Source organism: Equus caballus, chromosome 20 (genome assembly GCF_041296265.1).
Source record: "Equus caballus isolate H_3958 breed thoroughbred chromosome 20, TB-T2T, whole genome shotgun sequence".
In the NCBI taxonomy this organism is placed as follows: domain Eukaryota; kingdom Metazoa; phylum Chordata; class Mammalia; order Perissodactyla; family Equidae; genus Equus; species Equus caballus.
The window spans coordinates 30,388,065-30,402,274 of NC_091703.1; the positions used below are offsets into that span (position 1 = coordinate 30,388,065).

At 33.3% G+C, this 14,210-nt stretch overlaps 1 protein-coding gene across 1 annotated transcript; it reads right to left on the reverse strand.

Annotated features, from left to right (window-relative positions):
* Positions 1 to 12,769: 12,769 nt before the first annotated feature.
* Positions 12,770 to 13,711, reverse strand: OR2B3C (olfactory receptor family 2 subfamily B member 3C). Its single transcript, NM_001391093.1, is given in 1 exon segment — positions 12,770 to 13,711. A coding segment is annotated over 1 exon segment (942 nt).
* Positions 13,712 to 14,210: the final 499 nt, after the last annotated feature.

Here is a 14,210-nt window from a genome sequence, read left to right on the forward strand (position 1 = left end):
GACTGTTGTTGATCTTGTTGGCGGATTCAAGGCAAAGTGAAGACATATTTCAGTATTGAATTTTCTTGATGGTTAATTTATTCATTGAATTAAAGTGAATTATGAAGCGATTTTCTCTGTGGTGTAACTTCAGTGAAGTGGTCTGATACTTGCAAGCATGAAAAATGTCTAAATGCCAATAATTATAATTTAAATTTAAATTATAATTTTGTAGTGCTTCTAAAAGAAAGACTGACAAATCTCTATATTTTACCTAAGAAATGCAATATAGTAAATTTTTTGTAGAATAATGATTACGTAAAGGGAAACTCACGATTGCTGTTATATTAGAGAAAAGAATAAAATGGAGGAATGGTTAGCGCTTTCCACACAGTGAGTTATAAACTGTCATACATTAAATGGTTATATGCTATTTATGGATTTATTGTATTTGATTCCTTTACAAGTGTGAGTTTATGTGTATGTGTGTGACTTGGGTTATAATGTAAAATATATATCTTGTAATAGGCAACAGTAAAAAGTTTGAAAGACACTGGTGCAGTAGAAAAGAAAACAAGATATGAAATCAGAAAACCTGGATTCAGTCCACTGCTAATAACACAGACACCAAAAGGTATGCATTGCTTAAATATTTGGAACCTCCCTTATCTTACTTTGTTGTGCTGTAAGGATTAATTAATCCAATACGTGTGACCACATTTTATTAAGTGTAATCATTAATGTTGGGTTAGTTATTTTTCAAGAAATATAGTGCTCAGTTTGCAAGTGTATATCTGCTGATAGATTTTTCAGGTTGTATGCAAATATTAACAGTGTACTTATCCCCCCATAAGAAGTCTCATGAGGATTGCATTTTCATCCCTTTCATTTCCCAGAATTACTATGCTTAGCTTGAATCTGACGTTAACAATTTTAAGATTTGTATGCCAGTGCACATATATTTTAATTAATGCAAATGCCCACTAATGCAAATTGTATCCCTATATATTTTTTTAAATAGACATAATTCAGTGTTTTAAGTTATAATGATGATATATTATCATTAAGGGTGTCAATTTATTTGCACTTTCTCTTTAGTCTGCAAATTTGTATAAAGAGGTCACAACACTCCTGGTGTTGTACAAAAAGATAAAATCAATCAAGCTAAACAGATCACTCCCACCCACATATAACACCTACCTTAAATTAGTGTTGATATTCAATGGTAGTATTTCCTTTTCTTGCAAAAAAAATTACACCGATCATTCCACCAGAATTAAATGTTAATTAGATATAAGGATTGAATATTCTCTGTTCAGTGTCTTTGTGTCTTATCATAGGTTCTTAATATTATTTGTTTATTTGATTTGAAAGATCCTCACTATGTTTAGATGTATAAACCTATTTTATTCTAAAATACTAGTTGTTAAGGAAGGGTTCTCATTCTTTATATAAAGCTGTGGGACATTTTCTCCAGACAGATAACAAACCTCAGTGGAAAATCCTTGGCAAGAAACACTACAGAAATTCCCTAGTGGGTATGCTACCTTCTAATTTTCTTCTTGCTACAATAAAATAAAAGGATAAATTTTATTTCCTTGTTATGGAAAATAGACTCAAGACTACAAGAATCCTAGAAAACTCAATTTACCTCAATAATATCATAGATAATTTTCCTGAATATCAGAGAAAATTTAAGACAATTATTTTTTATGCCAAGATACAATTTTGTTTTTTTAATATTTTTCTCAGGATATTATTTCTTGAGATTCTTGTTATTTTAAAAATCTTCATTCTACAGAGAAAGAAGAAGGAATCATCTTCTAATGTATTTTTAAAGGAACCAAGAGGCTCTGGTTTTCAAATATTTCTCCCACAATAGCCTAGCACAGTGTAAACTTTTTACCTGACCTAACATTGATTATGTTAAAGTTCCTCATTTGTTTTAAACAATAAAAATATTGTGTCAAGAAGAAATTAATATACATTGTTTCCTTACTTCATTCAATCAGTAAACATTTGTTGAGTGCCCACTATAATGTCAGTCGCTTTTCAGGATGCTTCAAATATAACAGTGAAAAATGACAAACAAAAATTTGCTATAATGAAACTTTTATTGTAAAAGAAAAATAATAGATTGTACTTATTCTCAGTGCCTCAATAAATTCACTTCAGAATGATTGAAATTAACTAATTCATATAGTGCAAATGGATGTGTGGCAATAATAAGCTTTGCATTGATTGGTTTTTAACGTGGAGCCTATAAGTTTGAAAATGTGGGTTCTGAAGACTTTTGACTTTGGATTTCTTTTTTATTGTCCAGCTTTATTGAGTTATAATTGACAAATAACATTGTGTAAGTTTAAGGTATACAATGTGATGATTTAATATACATATATATTGTGAAATGATTACCACATTAAGCTTAGTTAAAATATCCATCACCTCACATAGCTACATTTTTTTGTGGTGAGAACATTTAATATCTGCTCTCTTAGCAAACTTCAAGTATATAGTACAATATTGTTCACTACAGTCACCATGCTGTACCTTAGATCATCAGAACTCACTCATCTTATAACTGAAAGTTTGTAATCTTTGACCAACATGTCCCCATTTCTCCCACATCCCATCCCCTGGTAGCCATCAGTATACTCTCTGATTCAAGTATTTCAATGAGGTCAATGTTTTAGAAAAGTAAGATCATGCAGTATCTGTCTTCCTCTGACTTTTTTCGCATAGCATAATACCCTCAAGTTTCATCTATATTTTTGCAAATGGCAGGATTTTCTTCTTTTTTAGGGCTGAATAATATTCCATTATCTACATATATATATACACACGTATCTATGTATATATCACATTTTCTTCATCCATTGACACACAGGTTGTTTCTAATTTTTGACTATTGTGAATGATGCTGCAATGAACATGGGGGTGCAGATATCTCTTTGAAATAGGGATTCATTTCCTTTGGATATATACCCAGAAATGAGATTGTAGGGTCATCTGGTAGTTTTTCAGTTTTTGAGGAAACTTCATACTTTTTTCTACATGTCATTTTGATTTGCTTTTCCCTGATAGTTAGTGATGTTTAATACCTTTTCATGTACCTGTTGATTATTTGTATGTCTTCTTTGGAAAAATGTCTGTTCAGGTCCTTTGCCCACTTTGAAATTGGACTATTATTATTTTTGATATTGAGTTGTATGAGTTTTTTTACATATTTTGGATAGTAGCCCTTTATCAGGTATATCATTTGCACATATTTCCTTCCATTCCATAGGTTCCCTTTTTAATTTTGTTGAAAAGTTTCTTTTGCTGTGCAGAAGAATTTTAGTTTGATTTAGTCCCACTTCTTTTCATGTGCTTTTCTTGCTCATGTTTTGGGAGTCTTATCCAAAAAATCTTTACCAAAACCAATGTCAATGATATTTTGCCCTGTTTTCTTCTAGTAGTTTTATAGCTGGGGACAATGAATATCCTGTTTTCCAAGCACCATTTAAGGAAGAGACTATCCTTTCCCCATTGAGTATTTTTGGCTGCCTTGTCAAATGTTAGTTGACTGTATGTGTGGGTTCATTTCTGGGACCTCTGTTCTGTTCCTTTGATCTGTGTGTCTATTTTTATGCCAGTACCATATTTTTTTGATTACTATAGCTTTGTAGTATAGCTTGAAATCAGGAAGTATGATACCTCTGGCTATGTTCTCCTTTCTCAGGATAGCTTTGGCTATTTGTGGTCTTTTGTGGTTCCATTCAAATTGTAGGGTTGTTTTTTCTATTTCTGTGAAAAATATCATTGTAATTTTGATAGGGATTGGAGTAAATCTATAGATGGCTTTGGCCAGTATGGACCTTTTAACAATATTACTTTTTCTATTCTTAAACATCTTTCCATTTGTTTGTGTCTTCTTCAGTTTCCTTCATCAGTGTCTTATAGTTTTCAGTGTACAGAAATTTCACTTCCTTGTTTAAAGTTTTATTGCTTTTCATGCTACTGTAAATGAGATTGCTTTATTTCTTTTTCAGACAGGTTGTTCATGTATAGAAATGAAATTTTTGCATACTGTTTTGTGTTCTGCAACTTTACTAAATGTTTATTAGCTCTAACAGTTGTAGGTAGTCTTTATGGTTTCCATATATAAGATCATATCATCTTCAGAGACAATTTTGCTTCTTCCTTTCCAATTTAGATGTCTTTTATTTCTTTTTCTTGCCTAGTTGCTCTATCCAGGACTTCCACTATTATGTTGAATAGAAGTGGTGTAAGTGGGCACCTTTGTCTTGTTCTTGATCGTAGAGGGAAAGCTTGGAACTTTCACTGTGAGAATGATGTTCTCTGTGAGCTTGTCATTTATGTTGGCCTTCTTGCCATAAGAAATTGCTTTATTTTCTCTTGTCTGACAATTAGCAGTAGATCAAACATCCTGGGATCCTTCTAGGCAAGTTCACATCAATTATCTTAGGTTTGCTCTTTGCTACCAATTTTCTCCTTACCACTCGCTGCATTCTAGCGTTTTAGTCAACTTCCCCTTTTTTTGTTTTTATTTTTTTCCTGTCTAAAATTTGCTTCCCCCATGTTTATTCATTGAATCTGATTAATAAATTTGACTTATTTTGTGTATACTCAATTTTACCTAATGATACAATATATGTTTGCCTATTATATTTTTAGTTTTTAAGATTTTAATTCTGTTTTTCAAGTAATTTTATCGAGATCATAATCGTTTATAACATCATGTAATTTCAGGTGTACATTGTTAGTATCAATTTCTGAATATACTTCATTGTGCTCACCCTCAGTAGTCTAATTTTTGTCCATCATCATACATATATGCCCCTTTATCCCTTTAGTCCTCCCTCCCCCAACCTCCTTCCCCTCTGGTAGCCGCTAATCTGTTCTCTTTATCCATGTATTTGTTATCTTCCACATGTGAAAGAAATCATGCAAAAAAATGAAAATAGACCCTTATCTTGCACCATACAAAAAAATTAACTCAAAATGGATTAAAGACTTGAATGTAAGACCTGAAACCATAAAACTCCTAGAAGAAAATATAGGCAGTACACTCTGACATTCGTCTTAGCATTATCTTTTCGAATACCATGTCTACTCCAGCAAGGGAAAGAAAAGAAAAAGTTAACAAATGGGACTACATCAGACTAAAAAACTCTTGCAAAGCAAAGGAAACTACTATATTTTTAAATTTAAAAAATTATATGTTTTGATTGCATTTGTGTCCCTCTGCTATCATACATCATAACTGAGGTGGAAATAGAGAATGATAAATTCTTACCACATGATTAATTCAGTTAATGAATTGAAGGAAACAGGTCAACAAAACTAAAAATGTACAACACTCAATGAAGAGGAGTACCTAAATTATCATTCCTTGTTTTATATTGGATCAATGGTGCGTGTATCATACATCACAACACTTTGCAGAGTATTAACTAATCTGCTTGAGCTCTCACAGTGCTCTTCAGGACCACATTTGAGTAATCACCCCTGGGGAGGCAATGGTTGTGTTCTATATATAATAGGAGGGAAAAACCCCAAATATTTTACAATCGGAATGTTAAACCCTGGTAGGTTGTATTACTGGTTACTGATGACTCTGTGCCTTCCACGTGGGATAATTGAGAGCTATATTCCATTGTTAGAAAGGGGAATCTTTGTCTTCTGTTCCAGTTGTATTTTATAATTCCTATGGACCATGGAGTCTGTGTTTTCTATTTTCTCATTTTCTGAAGGGTTTTTTTTTTTTTTGCAGTTTTCCAGTTTCCTCTCTACTATTGTATGGTGTATGTGGTGGGCTGACTTACTTTTTATTTTACAGTTCACCAGATAATGGAACCAAAGATGTCCAGAACTGATAGAGGAGTATGTGTCATTCAGAGTTTCCAGATTCTAGAACTTGATGAGACTTCAGGATTTTTCACTTTAGTAGTGGATGTGATTATATGTTTGTAAGTGTGTGTGTGTCTGTGTATGTATATATTAAATTATATAAAAATAAAAAGGTAAAAATACAGAGAAACATTGATGGTCAATACATTTCCTGCTAGATCAAGGCCTTAGCACATGCTGTTTCTTCTGCTTTGAATGGTTTTCCTCTGATATTCACTTAATTCATTTCTTATGGCTTATAGATCTGAGCCTAAATGACAAGTGCTCAGAAGAGTTTTTGCTGACTCTCAACCTAGTTTAAATTAATAACTTTTTATTTTATTCATTTTTACTTCATAGCATTTACTACAACTTGTAATTACATGTTTAGTATGATTTTCTTCCCACACCAGACAATAAGATTCTGTGAAGACAGGAATTGTGCCTATCTTATTCACTAACGAATTCTCGGCAATTAGCAAAATCCACGCATATTGTAGGTGATCAATAAATGCAAGGCAAATAAATGACTATAGCATCCCTCTTTCTGGAGGTGCACTTATCTTAGGAGGGCAGACACATTTTAGGTGTCTCAGATTAAGGTAGTGTGTGATATACTTTTTTCTTCCAGTTTTATTGAGACATAATTGACCTACAGCACTATATAAGTTTAAGGTGCACAGCATAATGACTTGACTTATGTATGTTGTGAAATGATTACCGCAATAAGTTTCATTAATGTCCATCATTTCACATAGATAATTAAAAAAAGAAAAAAATGTTTTTTTCCTTGTGATGAGAACTCTTAGGATCTACTTGCTTAACAAGTTTCAAATACACTATATAGCAGTGTTAACTATAGTCATCATGTTGTACATGACATCTCCAGTACGTAAATGAAATTGGATGAAGGTTGTTGACAGTCACAATCAGTTTATAATTTTTAACCACCTTCATTCAATTCTTCTGTAGTATGTGATTTTAATGTAGATATGAGTAGTATCAAAATATTTCAGAATTTTGATAGTGATTTGAATTTTAGGGCTCAAATCACCTTATATTATTATTTAAACTATTAAAGATGTAATATATAAATATTTATAAAATTATTTTGTTAGAAGACTTTGGGAAATTTTGACAATGAACTTGAAGGTTGGAGTAGATGTTTCTAAAATTAGTTCCAAAATTTATAATTACATTAGTCTAATAGTTATTCTACTATTAATTTTTCTCCTCAAATAGAATTCAAATTTAGGTTATTATCATTCTAAGATAATGTTTAGTAGGAACTAAATAAACATCAATAGAAAACTCTCCAAGATGAAATAGATTTAGAGCACCAGTTTTATAATATTTAGAGTTTTTTTCCTAACAGTTAAGTAATTGTATGGTGTAATTTAAAAATGCAGAAAGAAATATGAAGACTAGAATAAAAATTTCATGGTATCCTACCACTTAACTCACCATGATTAACTCATTGGAAAATTTATTTCTAGCACTTTTTTACACTTATATTTATATGAAAAAGTAGGATCACATTCTCAATATGGACTTTTTTCTTGACTTTTTTCCCCCGCTTAACTGCAAGCAATAATACCCGAAATAATAATATTCCTTCCATAGTATTATTTTTTAACAGAAATGACCAATTAATATATATTAATAAACGAGCTCAAAATCATAGGGCCAAAACCAACAAACATTTATTTTTTGCTTATGTTTCAAGTCCATTGAGTGTTAGCTGTGGGCTCTTTCTCATCTCATTCTCCATTAGGAATCCAAGCTGATGGTATAGCCACTATCCAAAATTTCCTAGATTGTTGTGATAAAGGGAAGCAATTGTTGCAAAACACACATTGGCTCTTCAAATTTCTTCTCAGAAGTTTAATAATCACAACTCACACTTATTACCAAAGCTAGTTGCAGACTGTGACAACTTTAATGGGAGAGAAAAGTGTAATGCTACCATATTCCCAGAAGGAGAGAGAAAACCAGATATTTGTGGTCAGCCTAAAGTCTGCCTTATAGTCACAAAATACTTTGTTTATTCCTTTTCCTACATACAAAGTACATCTGCTCCCTCCTAAAAGGAGAAAAATAAAAAATTTCTGTCCAGTTACAAGATCAACTCAAAGTTCAGAATCATTGCTTAATTACCCCAATCTCTTCATTAGGTCTGTATTTGAATTCTCTTGGCTCAAAGATCTGTGAGCTAAATAGACAAGTTATCCATCCTTCACATGCTCAAAACTTGATCGATAGAACTGGAAGAAGATGACCAATACAAACACTGCTGTTGAGAAAGAGAAAATTTAGAGCTACACAGAAGTCATAGGTCTCTAGAAATTCTGACACCTACGGGGCAGTTGTGAAATGTTCTCATATTCCGTTCATTAGAAGTAGCTCCCCAGTCCATTGTTCTTCATAACCCTTGGTTTCTACCCATTTGGAGGTCTGTTATCCTCATTGTCTATATCTGAAGAGAGCGAAAGAGAATATGTATGCTTTTTCAATTTACTTCCTATTTAATGAAGGTTGCAAGTGGAAGGGCTATTTTAATTCTCAAATAGAAGCTTCTTCAATCTAGATACATGGTTTATTTGGTATTATAACTCTCTTTAAAAGTCTGTCAGCTTCTCATCTGTTTGGTCTTAGTCTGCTCTGTGTTCCAGTGGCCACATCCACAATTCTTATCAAGACATGACTCTCTCTATTTGTTTATTTGTAAGTTTCTTGAGCCTATCAGCCTTTGGTGAGATTAAGCTTATTCTCTTTTCACTTTTTCCTGGAATCATTTATTTCAACTGAAAAGATAAATTAGGTGCTGTTTTAATCCACTCAGAAAATTTCACAGCAGGTGTATTTGCTACGTTCTTAAATCAATTCTTATCACTAGAGATTATATTTTAATTGGCCTTTGTTGCTCAAAAAGTGTCTTAATTTTATATATCACTATCAGGAAGTAGAAAAAAATTTTTTTCCATTCTAAGCCACCAACTGCTTGCAGTTTTAGAGTCTTGCTATTTTATTTCCACTAGAAAACAAATGCTTTTTTCTGAGTTTATCTTTTTTGTAATATCTTGTCAAATGTATCCAATAGTAACAAATGCTTACTGTTTTCCAGCTTCTTCATCTAGAGATAGAAGCATTGAGTTCATTACCTGTCTTTCAAATTATTGCAAGTGATACTTTTCCAAACATTTTCTTATTGTATAACATGAATCACTGTGGTTCCAGTCTTTAATATCAATGTCCTCACCACCTACCACCTGAACTTTATGCCAAGGTTTGCTTTTCTATTTTTTTTCTTAACATCAGAACATCCCTACTGGTATCAATTTTCTATAAGCAACTAGGATAAGTAACATTATAATTTTAGTAATAAGAAACTCAAAAACTTCAGTTACTTTAAATAACAAAAGTTTATTTCTTATTCATGCTACTCGTCCACCAAAGGCTGAAGTTCCGCTTCATATCTTCCTGAATCTAAGATTCAGGAAGATTGAGAACTCTCCCTGGAAAATTGCTTGCTTAGGTCAGCCACAGGAAAGAGATCACGGCAGAGTGTACACTAGATATTAAAGTCATCATCAAGAAGTGACCCATATCATTTCTGCTCAAGATTTTATTGGCAAAGCAAATTAACAAACCAGGTCTACATTCAACAGGACAGGGAAGCTGCAATTCTACCATCTGCATAGAAGGAGAGAGAAAATCAAATATAGATGATTTATTTTTGCTCACCAAAGCATTCACAGCACTTCGTTTTTTGAGGCAGAAAATTAAAACACCGAGTTCTCAAAACTCTGGATAATTTTAGTTCATGTGCAAAATTTCCTATAGTCAAGCACCACATAATGATGCTTTGGTCAATGACGGATGGCTAATAGGGTGGTGGTCCCATAAGATTAGTGCCATATAACCTAGATTTGTGTAAGTGCACTCTATGAAGTATGTACAATGATAAAATCGCCTAACCATGCATTTCTAAGAATGTATCCCCGTCGTAAAGCATTGCACGACTATATATACAATACTGGGTGGAATGTGGAATGCCACAAAATTTCTGTAGGGAAATTTGCCAATATCTACCAACTCTTGGCCTTACCATTCCTAAGAATATAAACTGACATATGGGCACAGACTCATAAGTGCTGACTTCTTTACAGTGGTGGTTATAATGATCAAAACAAGGAATGCAAGTATTCAACAATGGAAAAATGATTAAATACATTTTAATATAACTGCATCGTAAAACTTAATTTGCAGCTATTTAAACTATGTTTTGCTGAATCCTGGATCTTAGGATATAATGCACATTAACAAAAAAGAAATTAGAAAACTCCGTTGACTGGAAAGAGGAATAAACTAATATGCCGACAATAGTGAACTTTAAATAGTAAATTTAAGGATGAGTTCTCTTCCAGAAAAATGTTTGCTTTTACTAAAATATAGGTAATGCACTTGTATTATTTTTAAAGAGAAAAGATTATCAATAACCATAATGATAGTCATTAGATTTTCATTTTTACAGGGAAATGCAATTTCATTAGCCTTTGAGAATTTAAGTTTATATCCCACCATGGAATTTTATATGAGCACTGTCCCTAGCCCCAGAGAGTTTCACATCTCCGAAAATTCTTTTCATAGAACGAGTGAAAATTTGCATATGAACTAAAATTATCCAGAGTTTTGAGAACTCGGTGTTTTAATTTTCTGCCTCAAAAAACGAAGTGCTGTGAATGCTTTGGTGAGCAAAAACCAACTTTGTTTCTGTGCTCAGGAACTTACTGTCTAGTAGTAGGTAAAGACATTGACCAAATGATCACTTAAAAGTGAAAAGATGCAAATGAAAGGTACATGATGAGCAAATAAATTTTGTGGGTTTTTGACTGAATCAGGGGGACAAAAAAAGATTCCCCAAATAAATGAGGAAGTCTGAACAATTAGTAATGAGTTAAAGATGGTTGAGAAGATTATTCCAGGTAGAAGGATAAATATGCTTAAATGGCCTGTGCTTTAAGAAAATGTGGTAAGTGTATGAGACAGAGAGTGCTGGATGGGTAGGAGGTGAATATTTGTCTTTATTTGGTAAGGAATGGATAGCCACAGATAGCCTATAGTGCAATTGGGGAGGATGAAATGATCATGTTTGCATTTGAACTGATCACTCTGGCTGTATTTTCTAAATTGTCTCACAGAGTTCAGAAGATTGCATAAGGATAGACTGGGTAATAAGGTAGGTCTAGGTAAAAGATGATGGTACGAAGAGTGTGAAGAAGGAAAGAAATGGAGAGATAGGAGACACAAAAGAGGAATGATTGATATATCTTAGAAATGGTTTTGGTATGGAAAATTGTGGAGGGCATAGTGTAAAGTATGGTTTATGTTATTTGCTTACATAAACAGGTGGTGAATTGATTCATTAAAATAGCGAACTTTGGAAGGGGGCTTTCTGTCAAAGAGAGAGCAGGTGTTCAGCTTCTGAATGTGTTCAGTTTGAAACGCTTGTTACATATCAACAAGAGATAGCAATGGTATATATAGATTTGGAAATTTTTAAAAAGGCACCTGCACTAGTGGTATAATTGTTTTCATTTGTTTTTAGTGTCTTGAATTTCTTTTTACTTTTTTGAATAGGCCAACTTTTTAAACACCATATATTTAAAGTCTTTCCCTTTCTTATTTATTTGAAATGTCACATTTAGTAAACAGAGGATTGTTATATAAGAACTATATTCTGTACTTATGTTTTTAGTTATTTTCTACTGCTACTGCTACCTTCTATGCTTAAATTATTCTGCTTTGCTTACTGGATAAAGTCCAAACTTTTCAGCTAACATCTCCAGCCTCATTTTGTATGTGTTTTGTACTCTATATTTTAACCATGTTAAATTACTTATACTTCCTGAAAAGCTTTGTTTTGGAACCCTTTTCCTGTTGCCTAAAATCTTGTATCATCTATGTCCTTACATTACTAACCGCAAATAGTCATTTCAGTGTCTGAGTTTAAAGGTCATTTCCTCCAGGAAATAGGATATTTCGTCAGTAGAGAAACTGTGATTGTTTTTCCTCTGGTCTAGTGCTATCTTAGTGAACAATAAATATTTACGGAGTGACTATCCAAATAAAGAATGAATTAATTCAGATCAATATTAGAAAGACAATATTCCTAATAACATTTCTGTAAATAATTAGCTTTGTAATTTAGAGGAGACCCTGCATGCTTGGGGCAGAACTTAGGACAAATAAGGATTTGACAAAAAGAGAAAAAAAGGAGAGATGTTATCCATGGGGCATAAGGGATGAATTAAAAATAGAATTAGAAATGAAACTCAACTGGCATTTCAAGTTTGTAGTCTGAGATGCACACATTTAGCTAGTTTAAAGCCAGCTAGATTTGAGATGAACTACATGCTTAGAACAGATCTGGAGGTGCATACGATGGATTTTATCAAGGGATGTGAGAGTGTAAGGTGGTTGAGGACTTGGGTGCTGACGGAAAAATTTTTGGCTTGGGGTCACTGGTTCTTTAATCATAACGATGTGGACATTCTCAACTAAGATGGTAGACAAGATGGTTCTAGGAAAAATAGTACATAAAGGGGAAGGTAAACCATGCAAGTGTCAGACTAGTCTAACATTGATAGGAACATGATTTGGCTTCAAGGAACAGAGTCCCTTGGAGAAACTTCTGGAAAACTAAGGATTTTTTAATTTAGAAGAGATATATTATGGTCTCAGCATTGTTTCATGAAGAGAGGAAGACTTTTCTAACTGTTGGTAGAATTCAGTGAAATCATAAGACCTGGAAAAGAGCAACATCAGTTCAACAATTATTACCACCTTCAAGGATAAGAAGGAGACTCAGAAGATCCTCATCACAATGGAGAACTTCTCATTTCTTATAGAAAAAGGTGATGCACATCACTCTCTTGAAGGCCTCCTTCATATCTTTATTTCTAAGGCTATAGATGAGAGGGTTCAACATGGGTGTGATGATCCCGTAGAAGAGGGAAACCATCTTTCCCCAGTCTTTAGAGGTAGATGAAGGTGGTTGTAGATACATGTAGATGCCTGTTCCAAAAAAGAGAGACACCACAACCATGTGGGACCCACATGTTCCAAAAGCTTTTTTTCGTCCTTCAGCTGACCTGATTCTCAGTACTGCTTGAGCTATGAAGCCATAGGAGATGAGGATCAAAGTCACAGGAATTAGCAGAATTAATACACTAAAGAAAAAGAGTTCAGCCTCAATAGGCTTTGTGTCAGCACATGACAATTTGAGAAGAGCAGGAACCTCACAGAAAAAGTGGTCCACTTCTTGATGACCACAGCGTGGCATGTTAAGGGTCAAGGAAGACTGCAACACTGAATTACTGAAGCCAATGAGCCATGAGAAGGATACCATTCTTAAACAGAACCAATGATTCATGATGACTACATAGTGGAGGGGTCTGCAAATAGCCACGTATCTGTCAAAGGACATAACAGCCAGAAGGAGACACTCAGTAGCACCCAGGGCCAGGAAGATGATGAGTTGAGCCACACAGCCACCATAGCTGATGGTCTTTTTGTTGCGACAAATGTTTATCAACATATGAGGGACTGTGCTTGTGGTATAACAGAGATCTAAGATGGAGAGATTAGTGAGAAAGAAGTACATGGGTGTATGAAGTTTGGGATCCAGAATGCACACCATCATGATGGACACATTGCCAAAGATGGTGATTGTGTATGATACTAATAGGAGCACAAGAAGGGGCATTTGTAACCAAGGCCTGTCTGAAAAGCCAAGTAGTATAAACTCTTTTGGGGAGCTCTCATTTGCCCAATTCATGACGACTCATCTATTTTTCATTCCTAAAGAAATAAAAAGTAGGAAATAGTCAATAGGTAATTATCTAATATTCTTATTGGAACTGAACTGAATTTAGATTAATTATAATGAATAATTCAATACCAAGTATAATTTATGCTCAACTAAATAGAACTCTTATAAAATACAATATGGTTGTCTTCTGGTTAAAAGTAGTTCTGTTTTCAGTAGTGTTAGACTTATCTTATGAAGTAAATCAGTACATTTATTTGACAAAGTATATAAACTTATATGCATAAAGCATGGACAACTGCAAGTGCTCAACACATTTCAATTCTTCTCTCTTTTCTAACTTCCTGACCTCCCTTAATAATAATTTTATAACAAATACTGCTTTTAATCCAATTATTTTGAATTCAGGCTTAAAATCCTGAGTAATATAGAGATTACAAGAGTTTCATCTAAATCCGCAGTTGATCTAAAGAAATTTTACTTGTTTTAATTATATCTTATGTGATTT